Here is a 17,835-nt window from a genome sequence, read left to right on the forward strand (position 1 = left end):
CGAACGCTGGAGCCGAGAGCTCGTGACGTCATAGCCCCGCCCCCTCATGCCTTCACACCCGCCCCCTCAATGCACGTCTATGGGAGGGGGCGTGACGGTTGTCACGCCCCCTCCCATAGACTTGCATTGAGGGGGCGGAGTGTGAAGTCATGAGGGGGTGGGGCTATGATGTCACGAGCTCTCGGCTCCAGCGTTCGGAGCAGTTTGTTCCAAACGATGAGCAGCGGAGTACCCCTTTAAGGGTATGAAAGGTTTTCATCTATCGCTGTCTGAGTGTTTAGATCCTGACAGATGAGCCACACACTCCACTCTCCGAGTCTAGGGGGCTCCACAGAGTTATATTATGAGTCCGTCCAAGTCACATGACCGAGAGCTGTAAGATAACGCACTAATCAGAGACTTCAGCTTGTTCTCGAGATCTGCCTGGGTCTGACCTATCAACACTTGATCTGTCTCTGCAACACATCAAAAGTTCCCCCCCCCCCCCCCACATGAGAGGTACTAAAGTAACCAGCAGACACAATGGCGTATAAAGAAAAGTAGCGACCCAGGAGTCTAATCATCACCTACACCCGCGTCGTCTCCTCGTACCGTGTTTTCTTGCTCCTCCTGGAAGATCTTCTTCAGCTCGCTGACCCTCTGGAGATGCTCCTCACGTCTGGTGCTCAGCTCCTGCAGCTCCTGCTGGGAGGACTGAAGATGTTGGTTATCTGAAGATCCGCCAGGCTGTGGGGTCTTTAGCTTCTCCTGGACCTGATCAATAAAATTCTTCAGCTCTACGATGAACTGTCTCATTTTGGTTAAATGTGAGGGGTTGTGAGATGTGGCCTGAGTGGAGGCCATAGGGTCATTGTCCATAGAGCCGTCCAGCTCCTCCGCTGCCTCCTCCGCCATCTTTAATGTGGGCTGCTTAGACATCTCAGTCTTATGTGACTTTGTTTGTTCGCTGCTGTCTCTTACGACCCGGTGGATTTTGGCTTTGGCCATGCTGGAGGTGCCCTCAGTCCCAGAGGCCTCGGAGTCTTCACAGTTTAGTTTTCGCTTGGTTCTGGTTGATTTGCTCTTCCCCGGCTGCGGACGGGTCAGAAGCGGACGAATCTGTTCTAGATTTTCTTGAACCAACTCGTACTCAAACTCAACTTTTTCAGTATTTGGGAGAGCGACCCCCAGTTGAATGTAGCTCCCTTTGGGCAGGACATAAAGCTTCCCAGGCTCCAGCTTCTCTTTATTAAGCATAACTCCATTGAGGCTCTAAAAGACAACATTTTATTTAAAAACCTTATGTCCAATCCCACCACCCAGAAATAAGCCCTGATTATTAATTGTGGCCTCTGTACATAGACTACATGCTGTATTATACTCCAGAGCTGCACTCACTATTCTGCTGGTGAGGTCACTGTGTACATACATGACATTACTTATCCTGTACTGATCCTGAGTTATATCCTGTATTATACTCCAGAGCTGTACTCACTATTCTGCTGGTGGAGTCACTGTGTACATACATTACATTACTTATCCTGTACTGATCCTGAGTTATATCCTGTATTATACTCCAGAGCTGTACTCACTATTCTGCTGGTGAGGTCACTGTGTACATACATTACATTACTTATCCTGTACTGATCCTGAGTTATATCCTGTATTATACTCCAGAGCTGCACTCACTATTCTGCTGGTGGAGTCACTGTGTACATACATTACATTACTTATCCTGTACTGATCCTGAGTTATATCCTGTATTATACTCCAGAGCTGCACTCACTATTCTGCTGGTGGAGTCACTGTGTACATACATTACATTACTTATCCTGTACTGATCCTGAGTTATATCCTGTATTATACTCCAGAGCTGTACTCACTATTCTGCTGGTGAGGTCACTGTGTATATACATTACATTACTTATCCTGTACTGATCCTGAGTTATATCCTGTATTATACTCCAGAGCTGTACTCACTATTCTGCTGGTGAGGTCACTGTGTACATACATTACATTACTTATCCTGTACTGATCCCGAGTTATATCCTGTATTATACTCCAGAACTGCACTCACTATTCTGCTGGTGGAGTCACTGTATACATACATTACATTACTTATCCTGTACTGATCCTGAGTTATATCCTGTATTATACTCCAGAGCTGTACTCACTATTCTGCTGGTGAGGTCACTGTGTACATACATTACATTACTTACTCTGTACTGTTCCTGAGTTATATCCTGTATTAGGGATGTAAGAAAAAAATCGATTCTCGCGATAATCGCGATTTTTCATTTGCCGATACAGAATCGATTCAAAATATTTTTGAATCGATTCTTTTAGGGATGTGGAATTTTTAATAAAACGCACTTTTCTTACCTGCCAACGAGCCCCCGGAGCTCCGGTACAGGTGTTCGGTCCCCGGGCTGTATTCTTCTTACTTCCTGTTAGTCCGGCACGTCACATGGAGCTTCAGCCTATCACCAGCCACAGCGATGTCCCGCCTCCGCTGGTGATAGGCTGAAGCTCCATGTGACGTGCCGGACTAACAGGAAGTAAGAAGAATACAGCCCGGGGACCGAACACCTGTACCGGACTGTACCGGAGCTCCGGGGGCTCGTTGGCAGGTAAGATAAAGTGCGTTTTATTTTATTTTGCAGCCCGGACGGGATAACATGAGAAAAGTGAGCACCGGAGTACTAGATCGCCGCTGTCAAAGCTGACAGCGGCGTCTATTGGGATCTATGAATGCTCCCAGGTGGGCGATATATCGCGATGTATCGTCACCTAGACGGTATCGCGATATATCGCGATATATCGAATCGCCACACTGGTATCGCGATTCGAATCGAATCGCCAAATTCTTGGCGATTCACACCCCTATCCTGTATTATGCTCCAGCACTGTACTCACTATTCTGCTGGTGAGGTCACTGTGTACATATATTACATTACTTATCCTGTACTGATCCTGAGTTATATCCTGTATTATACTCCAAAGCTGTACTCACTATTCTGCTGGTGATATCACTGTGTATATACATTACATTACTTATTCTGTACTGATCCTGAGTTATATCCTGTATTATACTCCAGAGCTGTACTCACTATTCTGATGGGGTCACTGTGTACATACATTACATTACTTATCCTGTACAGATCCTGAGTTACATCCTGTATTATACTCCAGAGCTGCACTCACTATTCTGCTGGTGAGCTCACTGTGTACATACATTACATTACTTATCCTGTACTGATCCTGAGATATATCCTGTATTATACTCCAGAGCTGTACTCACTATTCTGCTGGTGAGGTCACTGTGTAAATACATTACATTACTTATCCTGTACTGATCCTGAGTTATATCCTGTATTATACCCCAGAGCTGTACTCACTATTCTGCTGGTGAGATCACTGTGTACATACATTACATTACTTATCCTGTACTGATCCTGAGTTATATCCTGTATTATACTCCAGAGCTGTACTCACTATTCTGCTGGTGAGGTCACTGTGTACATACATTACATTACTTATCATGTACTGATCCTGAGTTATATCCTGTAGATCTTTTATTAAAATTTCAAACATAACAATAAAAAAAAATTACAAAACAAACATATCATATCCAACAGAACATATTAATATAACGATCATAAAACCAACACAATAGCATAAAATACAACACCGGTCCACCCCACACTCATTCCTGCACACAAACAAATATATACAATATTTACAAAAGACATATTCCTATAATACCCATAATACCCATACCATACTAATAAACTATATACACTAATATACACTAATACTAAATGTGAATTTCCTGGCCCAGTTGCAATACCAAAAACCCAATACCAGTAATATACCAAAAAGAATAACAACAACAACAATAATAATATATACAAAATAATAAAAACCAACAAAAACAAAATAACACCACTTTTTTTTTTTTTTTTTTTTTGGCCCTGAGCTGGTCCCGCATCCCATGCCCCCAGTACATGTTACCGGACGTCCATGAACCAGTCCAGGATTTTCTGTATATATAAAAGTCCCATACAAACCCCCTCCCCCCTTTTTAACCACCACCCAGCCTAAACTAAACCCAAACCCCAGGTGGCATCACACAATATATACAATATATACATTACATAAAATATACACAGACTAACAATATATACAATACATAAGTATACAAATAGACTACAACAATAAATACAATAACAAATACATATAACACTATAAGCCAAACAACAAACCCCTAAAGCTCAAGTTCAGTGCCTGCAAGCCCTATATTACCATAAACCAACTGCTCAAAACAAAAAGACTAATGTGCCAGCATCAGCCCACCACCAGGGGGGGACAACAGGCTAAGGCACTTTAAAGGCAGAGCCCCTCCATAGACGAGAGGCCCTGCCAGCACCCAGCCTCTCGTACTCCAGAGAACGCACCTTCACCAGGTCACCGAGAATGTTCCTAACCACCACATCCACAGGGAGGATTTTACGCTGCGTCGACACTAAACACCGTGCGTTCCACGTGTAGTACCTAACCACTGAGCTGACTAGGAATAAAGTGCACCGGTCCCAGCCTCCAAGGTTTCTGAATGCCCCATAGGCCCATTCCGCATAGGAGAGACTGGCCAGCCGAGGCCAACCAATGGAAGCGCCCACCCTGGTGTAAACCTCTGTGTTAAAGGGACAATGAAGCAGAAAATGCTCCATGCTTTCCAGCATGCCTCCACACTCTTCGCGGGGACATCCCCGGTCATCAGAGCTCCTGCACTTCAGATTGTCCCTCACACACAGTTTCCCATGGAAGCAGCGCCAAGTCAAGTCCCAAAACTTCAAGGGGATCCTGATAGAATTCAAAAGCTCTAAACCCACCTCCAGATCCCGACTTGGGCAGTCCTTGAGCGCCAATGGCCTCTGGAAATGAGAAGACAGGACCCTCTTGTCAAGGAATTTCCTCGACAGAGTCCTAATCTCCCACATCCCCAGACCCCACCGACGAATAACCTTCAGAACCGGGGTAGCGTAAGCCGGGAGATGTCCGTGTGGTGTGCGAAGATCCTTCACTTGCCCTCCTGTCTCCCATTCCTGGAAGAAAGGCTGAAACCATCCCCTACAGGAGGATACCCACGGAGGAGCCCTCTCTGACCAGAGGTTTGCTATATTGGTCTTAAGAAAGGTATTCACTAGGAATACCACGGGGTTGACCATACACAACCCCCCTAGTCTCCTTGTACGGTAAGTAACCTCCCTCTTCACTAGGTTCAGTCTGCTCCCCCATAACATCTGGAAGAACACACTGTAGACCCGGGTCCAAAGAGGTTCTGGCAACATGCATACACTGCCCAGGTATATCAGTAAAGGGAGCAGGAATGTTTTGATCAGGTTAACCCTTTCCCGGAGGGTCAAAGACCAACCCTTCCACTGATCCACCTTCTGAGCGGCGATCTTAAGCCTGCTGTCCCAGTTTTGTTTGGGGTAATCCCCTTGGCCAAATTCGATGCCGAGAACTTTTGCAGATTCCTGGGGCCCTGGAAGGGCGTCCGGGAGATCAAAACTAGGATCTCCCCCTCCCAGCCAGAGACTCTCGCACTTATCCCGGTTGATCTTGGACCCGGATGCCTCCGAGTAGCGGTCCACCTCTGACATCACCCATTGGCCTTCCTCATGTGAGGAGACAAACACGGTGACATCATCAGCATACGCTACCGCCCTCAGAGCCAAATCCGGCACCGCCAGGTCCATTCTCACCCCCGCCAACGGTCCACAATCAATCCTCCTAAGGAAAGGATCAATTGCAAACACGTACAGCAACGGGCTCAAAGGACAACCCTGACGGACGCCAGACCCAACCTCAAAAGAGCGGCCAATCCAACCATTCACAAGCGGGAAACTCTCTGCCCCTGCGTACAAGATCTTAAGCCAATCAACAAACCCCCCCGGCAGGCCATATCTCAGAAGAACAGACCAGAGGTACTCATGGTTAACCCGATCAAACGCTTTTGCCTGATCCAAGGACAGCAAGTACCCCTTCCAGTGGCCAGCCCTACCCTGCTCCACAGCCTCTCGGACACTGAGCACAGCACTAAATGTACTGCGGCCCGGAACAGAGCAATTCTGAGCCCCCGAAAGGAGCCGGGGTGCAAACTCCACCAGCCGGTTAAACAGCACTTTTGCCAGAATCTTTCGGTCCACATTGAGAAGCGCTATGGGACGCCAATTCTCAATGTGGAACGGGTCTTTACCCTTTGACAGGATGATCAGCGCTGACCTCCTCATTGACTTTGGCAGAGTGCCCGAGGATAGACACTCATTAAAAACCGCAGTCAAGAGGGGAACCAAAGTGTCCTTAAAGGTCTTATAGAACTCAGATGTTAAGCCATCCGGACCGGGTGACTTCTTGAGGGCAAGCCCATCAATAGCCATCCTGACTTCCTCTTCCCGGATCATCTCTGTCAAAACGTCAAGAGAGGGGTCTACTCCTGGTTCAGGGACGGTTTCAGCCAAGAAAGCTGATACCTTATCCCGATCTAGATCCTTCCTTCCCAAGAGGTGCGAGTAGAAGGATCTGATGACCTCCAGGATCCCTGATCTGGACCTTTTCAAGGATCCCGTACTATCAATCAGTCCTGAGACTACTTTACTATTCACTGACATCTTGCAGTTTCTGTAAGGGTCGGGCGAGCGGTACTTCCCGTAATCCCTCTCAAAAACCAAAGATGCGTGTCTGTCGTACTGGCACTTCATCAGCAAGGACTTCACTCTGGAGATATCGTCACGACTACCTCCAGTCGAGACAAGGTTCTCAAGTTTCTTCCTCAGGCCCTGGTACAAACGGTACCTGTTTAGGCTTCTGAGGCCCGAGAGCTGGCGGAAGAATCTCGCAACCCTTTCCTTGAAGATCTCCCACCACTCTGACTTACTGCTACAAAGGCCCAGCAATGGTACCTGGCTCTGAAGAAAATCCTCAAAGGACTGTCTTATCTCCGTTTCTTCCAAGAGAGACGAATTCAGCTTCCAATAGCCTCTGCCCATCCGGGGGGTCTCTGCGACATTCAGAGAAAACAAAATTAAACAGTGATCGGAGAACTCCACCTCAACAACAGATACTGCTGAAGAGACGGCCTCCTCCTTTAAATAAAACCTGTCTATCCTAGACCTACAACTACCCCTATGATAGGTGAATCCCACGTGGCCTGGGGTGTGCCGGATGTGGACATCCACCAGGCGAGCCTCACTCGCTATGCTATTAAGGGCGGCGCTATCATAAGTCAGCTTGTCTCTGGCACCTCCCCTGTCTTGGGGCCTCGTGACAGCATTAAAGTCCCCTCCAAAGACCACCTGCCGACTTGTAAAAAGATAGGGCTTGATCCTCATAAAGAGACACTTCCGGTCCCACTTAGACTGTGGGCCGTAGATGTTAATAAGGCGAAGTTCTTGTCCCTTCATGAGGACATCTAAGATCAGGCACCTCCCCATTTCTAACTCGATAACCCGTCGGCATTCTACCGCTGCGGTAAAAAGGACCGCCACTCCGCTATACGGCTCGGCCCCAAGAGACCAGTAGGAGGGCCCATTCCTCCACTCTCTTTTAGCCTTGTAGATAGATGACATATCTGTTAGCCTGGTCTCCTGCAAAAATAAAATATCAGCATTAATATGGGCAAAAAAATCATAGGCCGCAAATCGAGCCGTATCTGACTTTATGCTGGCAACATTAATGGATGCCAGAGTCAACGGAGAGGGTGCCGCCATCAAGGGTGATTGAGTTAGACAGCTTTCTTTTTCCCACCATCCTTCCCATCCACCCCACTACCCTCCTCATCAGATGATGGTTTACCCCTTTTAAGTGAAATAGATGTGTCCATTTTCCCTTTATATACATTTTCCTCGTCCCCTGACTCTGGGCCTGTCTCCCCCCCCTGAAGACATAGATTCCCCAGGGAGAGAGGACTCAGCATCTCCTGTGAGCCCCACCGCAACATCCGGAACCTCACCCCCAGCCACCCCCTCCTCCGAAGAGGAAATGTCGCGGAGGGCTCGGAACCGGTTGGAGAGACCAATCAGAGGGAGATCAGTTGTACCTTCCTTTGGCATCTGGGAGAAGATCTTACATCTCTCCTTTTCTTATTCTTCCGAGTACCCCGCTTTGTTTCTGCCCATCCCCCACTGTCCTCATCCGCGCTCCCACCATGGGAGGACAGTGAGGAGACGGCATCCCCCTCTTTGTGGATCCTTCCAGTCTCCTCATCCAGTTCACTATCCCCCAGGGCCTCAGCAGTAAGACTGGCCGCAGGGACAGGATCAGGAGTCACCCCAGTTGGTTGATGCTCCTGTGAGTCCTGAATCTCCCTGTCCCTTTCCCTTTGACGCTTCTCGAGACGCCTCAGTTGGGCAGGCGTCTTCTGCTTACTTTTCTTCCCTGGCCCCTGCACTCCTTCATCCCCGACAGCCATCCCCCCAGCAGAATCCACCTCACGGCTTACTCCCACCGGGGCAACAACCGCGTTGACAAAGGAACGAGGGCAGCGACTGAATGGGTGACCTAAGTCACCACACAGGTGACACCTAATCTCCGCACAAGATGTAGCGAGATGGCCTATTTCCCCACACAGAGTACACTTCTGCACAGTGCAATTGGCACTAAAATGTGTGGGGTCACCACATCTGTGACAGAGCTTCGGCTGACCCTGGTAGAAGATCTGGATACGATCCCTTCCGAGGAAGGTCGCAGATGGTATATGGGTAACGGTGTTTCCTGAACGCCTAAGCTTGACCATAAACGTCCAGGCCCCTGACCAGATGCCATATTCATCCCTGTTCTTTTTTGGGACCTCCACCACCTCACCATACCGACCTAGCCACGTCATGATGTCAATACAAGAAAGCGATTCATTACGGGTTAAAACGGTCACCTTCTTGACATTATTTTGGCGAGACACTGCCTGAATGGCAAAGTCTCGCCAGCCGGGCTCATTCTTTACCAACTCATAATTCGACCAGAAGAGCTCAAGCCCCTCCGGCCGAACAAAGCTGATATCGAACTCAGGGGTACCATAAGGATGTATCAAGGCATAGATGTCAGCTGCCTTAAAGCCCAACTTCAGCAGAAGCTCAACAACTTTAGATCTTGGAGGACATGTATCACTGCCTCTCCACCTCAGCCGGACCACATTCCTACGGAGACCACCTGGCCCGGCTGTAGGGAGGGACCACACAGTATCCCCCCCTCTTTCCTCTCGGAAGGCTGAAAGACCATGTCTTTCTATCCAAAAGGATAGATCAACCTCCCTACCCTCTACATTGATTGATCTCTCCCCTCTCCTTAAGGCCCCCAGGAGACGCTGCTGCAAACTGCTCTCCCCAGAGCCAGAGGACGAGGAAGCTGCCCCCCTTCCCCCAGCGGTGACATTCGCGTAGCTGCGGATGGGTGCTGCCACCGCTGGGGGTGCAACTGGACCAGGCCCTACATTCCCACCACTAATCTGTGCCCCTTCACCACCCTCCTCCACATAATCCATACCCAAACCATTGACCCCTATTTTAGCTGATGTGCCCCCCATACCTCCACCCGTGCTACAGCCCAAACCACTATTCAAAGCCCCAGACAGATTTTTAGTAACAGATGAATTATTCCCCTCATTCACACCCTCAGTCACTCCAACATTAACCTCCACATTCATACTGGCTGGACCGGTGCGTTCTGGCGCAGATTTTGTACTGTCAGCATCACTGGGTACCAGGGCTGGAGCCATCACCACAGGACAGGTCACCGGTCCCTTATACAAGGACCGGGAAGCCTGCCTAGCCTGTTTATTAGCGGCCCCAGCCCTGTTTTTACCGGTACCCTCCGCCTCATCCGTACTAGAATGTCCAGCTCCTGGGCGCCGCTGATCTGGATCAGCGGCGCCAATGCAAAACAAAAGTTTTTTTCTACTTTTGGGAGAATCTATTTTTCCCTTAGCCACCACGACTACCTCCGGCACTGAGTCACCCCCCTCTCCCACAGGGGAGCGAACTACAGCACCGGAGTCTGCCTCTATGCCCACCGCTGGGCCGCCCTCACTGTACGGCCTTGCGGCCGATGCCTTCTCTGCTCCATCCCTGCTACTGCAAACAGGCATGGAGCTCTGCGCCCTTTTAGTATCTGTACTCTCCCCGCACCTTTGCACCGAGTCCACCACAGAACACGGGCTGGGCTGGGTAACGGGGCTTGCACAATGAGCTGACCCTGCGGCCGACTCAGGGTTTACAGGGAGGGGGGTGTAGATGTAACTCACCACTTCTTGCTGCTTTGGCTTGGTCTTCTTTTTCTTCTTACCCCCAGGTGCCTCATTTGGGAGCTCATCTCCAAACACCAGATTCTGAGGACACACTGGGGATTCCAGCATGCGGATCTGGGCCATTAGCGCCCCTCCCTGGTAGCTGCTGTCACTGTCCTCCCCTGAGTCGGCAGGTGATACTGCTGGTTGCTGTGCAGGGGGCCCACTGTACGGGGCCTGCTGCTGTTGCCGCAGGCCACCAGGTGGATCTGGCTGTTGTTCTTCCTCCATCTCCTCCGCATCATCCACCTGGCTCTCAGGTTGCAGCCCCATCAACCTTTTATTTTTTTCTTCTTCTGTCACCCTGAAGCGCTCCTCATTTTCCAATTTTTCTTTAAATGGGCCACTCTTCGCCAGTAATTCTGCTCTCCTCTCCTCCAAAGCTTGTATTTCAGCCAAAAGTCTTTTTATCTCTGCCTGGATCTCTGCCTTTTTCCTCTTAGGAGTTACCTTAGCCCTGGCACGGGCACAGCGCAGTTCCTCTCGGAGCCTCCTGATGGCCTTACAGGCGTCTTCATACTCACGGAGGTGACTTTTTACCCGGGACGTATAGGTGGAAATAGACTCCCGGGTCCTCAGCACTCCCCAGCCTTCCTCACTGAGGTCGGCTTCACCTCCGTGAGTACTCTGCCTCCTTCCTGATGAACCCAGCTTTCCGCTGGAAACACCCAGCTTTCCCGAGGTGGATCCAGCCTTGGAGCTCCTCACCTCTGTGGGGGGAGTTGGAGCAGCATTGCTGCGACTCCTGGTGGAACGCCTCACCCCCAAATCCTCCGATGTTCCGGCCGCTTGCTGGCTTCTACTGCTCCCCTGCGGCCTATTCCGAGGAGCAGAAGCCTGGGCCTCGCCTCCCTCACTCATGCCTGGAAACCCACTCCCTCCCTGGGGAGGAGGAAGCAGGCCCCAGGTGGAACAGATGGAAATCCCTGGAGCTCAGGAGACACAGCAGACACACACAGCACAGCTGAAGCACGACCACACCCGCAACTAATTGGTCAGCACTCCAGAGCTGTACTCACTATTCTGCTGGTGAGGTCACTGTGTACATTACATTACTTATCCTGTACTGATCCTGAGTTATATCCTGTATTATGCTCCAGGACTGTACTCACTATTCTGCTGGTGAGGTCACTGTGTACATATATTACATTACTTATCCTGTACTGATCCTGAGTTATATCCTGTATTATACTCCAAAGCTGTACTCACTATTCTGCTGGTGAGGTCACTGTGTACATACATTACATTACTTATCCTGTACTGATCCTGAGTTATATCCTGTATTATACTCCAGAGCTGTACTTACTATTCTGCTGGTTAGGTCACTGTGTACATAAATTACATTACTTATCCTGTACTGATCCTGAGTTATATCCTGTATTATACTCCAGAGCTGTACTCACTATTCTGCTGGTGAGGTCACTGTGTACATACATTACATTACTTATCCTGTACTGATCCTGAGTTATATCCTGTATTATACTCCAGAGCTGTACTCACTATTCTGCTGGTGAGGTCACTGTGTACATACATACATTACTTATCCTGTACCAATACAGTCAGAACATTTTCAGACTATAACAAGGGTATGGAAGGACTCACCGCAGCCAAGTCCCAGACATAACATATAATTGATACATGGCGCCATCTAGTGTAACACTTATGAAGAAGAATCCTTCCCTTTAGGGGAAACCTCAGTCACCACTCCGGTGTTCCTCACCTTTATACGACTTTCCCTGCCCTTCCTTGGGTTTCTCTTCCTGGTATCAGTTCTCTACAGGCTTTCCCCTCCATTAGCTCTTCCTGTCACTGACTTATGAGACGTTCCCCACTATAAGTTCAGTCCACACAGGAAGGTCCTGAGGAAACTGGAGGCCATGATTAAGATCCTGGCTGCACGAGGATTAGACCCACCGAATGTCACCCCAAAATCCTCATGAATCCCTGATGTTGTGCAGATCTATACAGGAGGGTCAGTCGGCTCCACTACATCCCGCTGCTCCAGCACTGTAATAACCGCACAGGTGCCGCACTTACGTTGTTGTCGGTGATTGTCCATTGTCCCTCTGCGTTCTGCTTGAAGATACAATGTGCACGGGAGATCATGAGGGGGCACAGGGTGGAGACCAGCTGGTACGTGACACTGAGACCTCGGCCCAAGGAAACCTGAAGGAAGAAAGTACCGTACATATCAGGACACAGTGAGGTGATATTACAGGTATAATAATATATATCAGGACACAGTGAGGTGATATTACAGGTATAATAATATATATCAGGACACGGTGAGATGATATTACAGGTATAATAATACATATCAGGACACAGTGAGGTGATATTACAGGTATAATAATATATATCAGGACACAGTGAGGTGATATTACAGGTATAATATATATATATCAGGACACAGTGAGGTGATATTACAGGTATAATAATATATATCAGGACACGGTGAGATATTACAGGTATAATAATATATATGAGGACACAGTGAGGGGATATTACAGGTATAATATATATCAGGACACGGTGAGGTGATATTACAGGTATAATAATATATATCAGAACACGGTGAGGTGATATTACAGGTATAATAATATATATCAGAACACGGTGAGATGATATTACAGGTATAATAATATATATCAGGACACTGTGAGATATTACAGGTATAATAATATATATCAGGACACAGTGAGGTGATGTTACAGGTATAATAATATATATCAGGACACGGTGAGATGATATTACAGGTATAATAATATATATCAGGACACGGTGAGGTGATATTACAGGTATAATAATATATATCAGGACACGGTGAGGTGATATTACAGGTATAATAATATATATCAGGACACGGTGAGATATTACAGGTATAATAATATATATGAGGACACAGTGAGGGGATATTACAGGTATAATATATATCAGGACACGGTGAGGTGATATTACAGGTATAATAATATATATCAGAACACGGTGAGGTGATATTACAGGTATAATAATATATATCAGAACACGGTGAGATGATATTACAGGTATAATAATATATATCAGGACACGGTGAGATATTACAGGTATAATAATATATATCAGGACACAGTGAGGTGATGTTACAGGTATAATAATATATATCAGGACACGGTGAGATGATATTACAGGTATAATAATATATATCAGGACACGGTGAGGTGATATTACAGGTATAATAATATATATCAGGACACGGTGAGATATTACAGGTATAATAATATATATCAGGACACGGTGAGATGATATTACAGGTATAATAATATATATCAGGACACGGTGAGGTGATATTACAGGTATAATAATATATATCAGAACACGGTGAGATGATATTACAGGTATAATATATATCAGGACACAGTGAGATGATATTACAGGTATAATATATATCAGGACACAGTGAGGTGATATTACAGGTATAATATATATCAGGACACAGTGAGGTGATATTACAGGTATAATAATATATATCAGGACACAGTGAGATGATATTACAGGTATAATAATATATATCAGGACACAGTGAGGTGATGTTACAGGTATAATAATATATATCCGGACACAGTGAGGTGATATTACAGGTATAATAATATATATGAGGACACGGTGAGATGATATTACAGGTATAATAATATATATCAGGACACAGTGAGGTGATATTACAGGTATAATAATATATATCAGGACACAGTGAGGTGATATTACAGGTATAATATAGATCAGGACACAGTGAGGTGATATTACAGGTATAATAATATATATCAGGACACGGTGAGATATTACAGGTATAATAATATAGATCAGGACACAGTGAGGTGATATTACAGGTATAATAATATATATCAGGACACGGTGAGATATTACAGGTATAATAATATATATGAGGACACAGTGAGGGGATATTACAGGTATAATATATATCAGGACACGGTGAGGTGATATTACAGGTATAATAATATATATCAGGACACAATGAGGTGATATTACAGGTATAATATCTCCTCACTGTGTCCTCATATATATTATTATACCTGTAATATCACCTCACCGTGTCCTCATATATATTATTATACCTGTAATATCACCTCACCGTGTCCTCATATATATTATTATACCTGTAATATCACCTCACCGTGTCCTCATATATATTATTATACCTGTAATATCACCTCACTGTGTCCTGATATATATTATACCTGTAATATCACCTCACTGTGTCCTGATATATATTATTATACCTGTAATATCATCTCACTGTGTCCTCATATATATATTATACCTGTAATATCATCTCACCGTGTCCTCATATATATTATTATACCTGTAATATCACCTCACTGTGTCCGGATATATATTATTATACCTGTAACATCACCTCACTGTGTCCTGATATATATTATTATACCTGTAATATCATCTCACTGTGTCCTGATATATATTATTATACCTGTAATATCATCTCACTGTGTCCTGATATATATTATTATACCTGTAATATCACCTCACCGTGTCCTGATATATATTATTATACCTGTAATATCACCTCACTGTGTCCTGATATATATTATTATACCTGTAATATCTCACCGTGTCCTGATATATATTATTATACCTGTAATATCACCTCACTGTGTCCTGATATATATTATTATACCTGTAACATCACCTCACTGTGTCCTGATATATATTATTATACCTGTAATATCTCACCGTGTCCTGATATATATTATTATACCTGTAATATCATCTCACCGTGTTCTGATATATATTATTATACCTGTAATATCACCTCACTGTGTCCTGATATATATTATTATACCTGTAATATCACCTCACTGTGTCCTGATATATATTATTATACCTGTAATATCATCTCACCGTGTTCTGATATATATTATTATACCTGTAATATCACCTCACCGTGTCCTCATATATATTATTATACCTGTAATATCACCTCACCGTGTCCTCATATATATTATTATACCTGTAATATCACCTCACCGTGTCCTCATATATATTATTATACCTGTAATATCACCTCACCGTGTCCTGATATATAATATTATACCTTTAATATCACCTCACCGTGTCCTGATATATATTATTATACCTGTAATATCACCTCACCGTGTCCTGATATATATTATTATACCTGTAATATCATCTCACCGTGTCCTGATATATATTATTATACCTGTAATATCTCACCGTGTCCTGATATATATTATTATACCTGTAATATCTCACTGTGTCCTGATATATATTTTTATACCTGTAATATCACCTCACTGTGTCCTGATCTATATTATACCTGTAATATCACCTCACTGTGTCCTGATATATATTATTATACCTGTAATATCATCTCACTGTGTCCTCATATATATATTATACCTGTAATATCATCTCACCGTGTCCTCATATATATTATTATACCTGTAATATCACCTCACTGTGTCCGGATATATATTATTATACCTGTAACATCACCTCACTGTGTCCTGATATATATTATTATACCTGTAATATCACCTCACTGTGTCCTGATATATATTATTATACCTGTAATATCACCTCACTGTGTCCTGATATATATTATACCTGTAATATCACCTCACTGTGTCCTGATATATATTATTATACCTGTAATATCACCTCACTGTGTCCTGATATATATTATTATACCTGTAATATCATCTCACTGTGTCCTCATATATATATTATACCTGTAATATCATCTCACCGTGTCCTCATATATATTATTATACCTGTAATATCACCTCACTGTGTCCGGATATATATTATTATACCTGTAACATCACCTCACTGTGTCCTGATATATATTATTATACCTGTAATATCATCTCACTGTGTCCTGATATATATTATTATACCTGTAATATCATCTCACTGTGTCCTGATATATATTATTATACCTGTAATATCACCTCACCGTGTCCTGATATATATTATTATACCTGTAATATCTCACCGTGTCCTGATATATATTATTATACCTGTAATATCACCTCACTGTGTCCTGATATATATTATTATACCTGTAATATCATCTCACCGTGTCCTGATATATATTATTATACCTGTAATATCACCTCACTGTGTCCTGATATATATTATTATACCTGTAATATCACCTCACTGTGTCCTGATATATATTATACCTGTAACATCACCTCACTGTGTCCTGATATATATTATTATACCTGTAATATCTCACCGTGTCCTGATATATATTATTATACCTGTAATATCACCTCACTGTGTCCTGATATATATTATTATACCTGTAACATCACCTCACTGTGTCCTGATATATATTATTATACCTGTAATATCTCACCGTGTCCTGATATATATTATTATACCTGTAATATCATCTCACCGTGTTCTGATATATATTATTATACCTGTAATATCACCTCACCGTGTTCTGATATATATTATTATACCTGTAATATCACCTCACTGTGTCCTGATATATATTATACCTGTAATATCACCTCACTGTGTCCTGATATATATTATTATACCTGTAATATCATCTCACCGTGTTCTGATATATATTATTATACCTGTAATATCACCTCACCGTGTCCTCATATATATTATTATACCTGTAATATCACCTCACCGTGTCCTCATATATATTATTATACCTGTAATATCACCTCACCGTGTCCTCATATATATTATTATACCTGTAATATCACCTCACCGTGTCCTGATATATAATATTATACCTGTAATATCACCTCACCGTGTCCTGATATATATTATTATACCTGTAATATCACCTCACCGTGTCCTGATATATATTATTATACCTGTAATATCATCTCACCGTGTCCTGATATATATTATTATACCTGTAATATCATCTCACCGTGTCCTGATATATATTATTATACCTGTAATATCTCACCGTGTCCTGATATATATTATTATACCTGTAATATCACCTCACCGTGTCCTGATATATATTATTATACCTGTAATATCATCTCACCGTGTCCTGATATATATTATTATACCTGTAACATCACCTCACTGTGTCCTGATATATATTATTATACCTGTAATATCTCACCGTGTCCTCATATATATTATTATACCTGTAATATCACCTCACCGTGTCCTCATATATATTATTATACCTGTAATATCACCTCACCGTGTCCTGATATATATTATTATACCTGTAATATCACCTCACCGTGTCCTCATATATATTATTATACCTGTAATATCATCTCACCGTGTCCTCATATATATTATTATACCTGTAATATCATCTCACCGTGTCCTGATATATTTTATTATACCTGTAATATCTCACCGTGTCCGGATATATATTATTATACCTGTTATATCCCCTCACCGTGTCCTGATATATTATACCTGTAATATCTCACCGTGTCCTGATTATACCTATAATATCACCTTACTGTGTCCTCATA

The 17,835-nt window shown here is 44.0% G+C and overlaps 1 protein-coding gene across 4 annotated transcripts in view; it reads right to left on the reverse strand.

Annotated features, from left to right (window-relative positions):
• Positions 1-17,835, reverse strand: part of RNF8 (ring finger protein 8) — a 67,035-nt gene that overhangs the window by 37,109 nt on the left and 12,091 nt on the right. For all 4 annotated transcript variants that reach the window (XM_056568676.1, XM_056568675.1, XM_056568674.1 and 1 more), the window contains exons 2-3: positions 12,356-12,484; positions 592-1,251 (exon numbers count right to left, since the gene is read on the reverse strand). In XM_056568676.1, coding sequence (XP_056424651.1) covers positions 592-1,251; positions 12,356-12,484 — 789 coding nt within the window. The remainder of the gene's footprint in view (positions 1-591; positions 1,252-12,355; positions 12,485-17,835) is intronic.

This window comes from Hyla sarda, chromosome 3, assembly GCF_029499605.1.
Source record: "Hyla sarda isolate aHylSar1 chromosome 3, aHylSar1.hap1, whole genome shotgun sequence".
Classification (NCBI taxonomy): Eukaryota; Metazoa; Chordata; class Amphibia; order Anura; family Hylidae; genus Hyla; species Hyla sarda.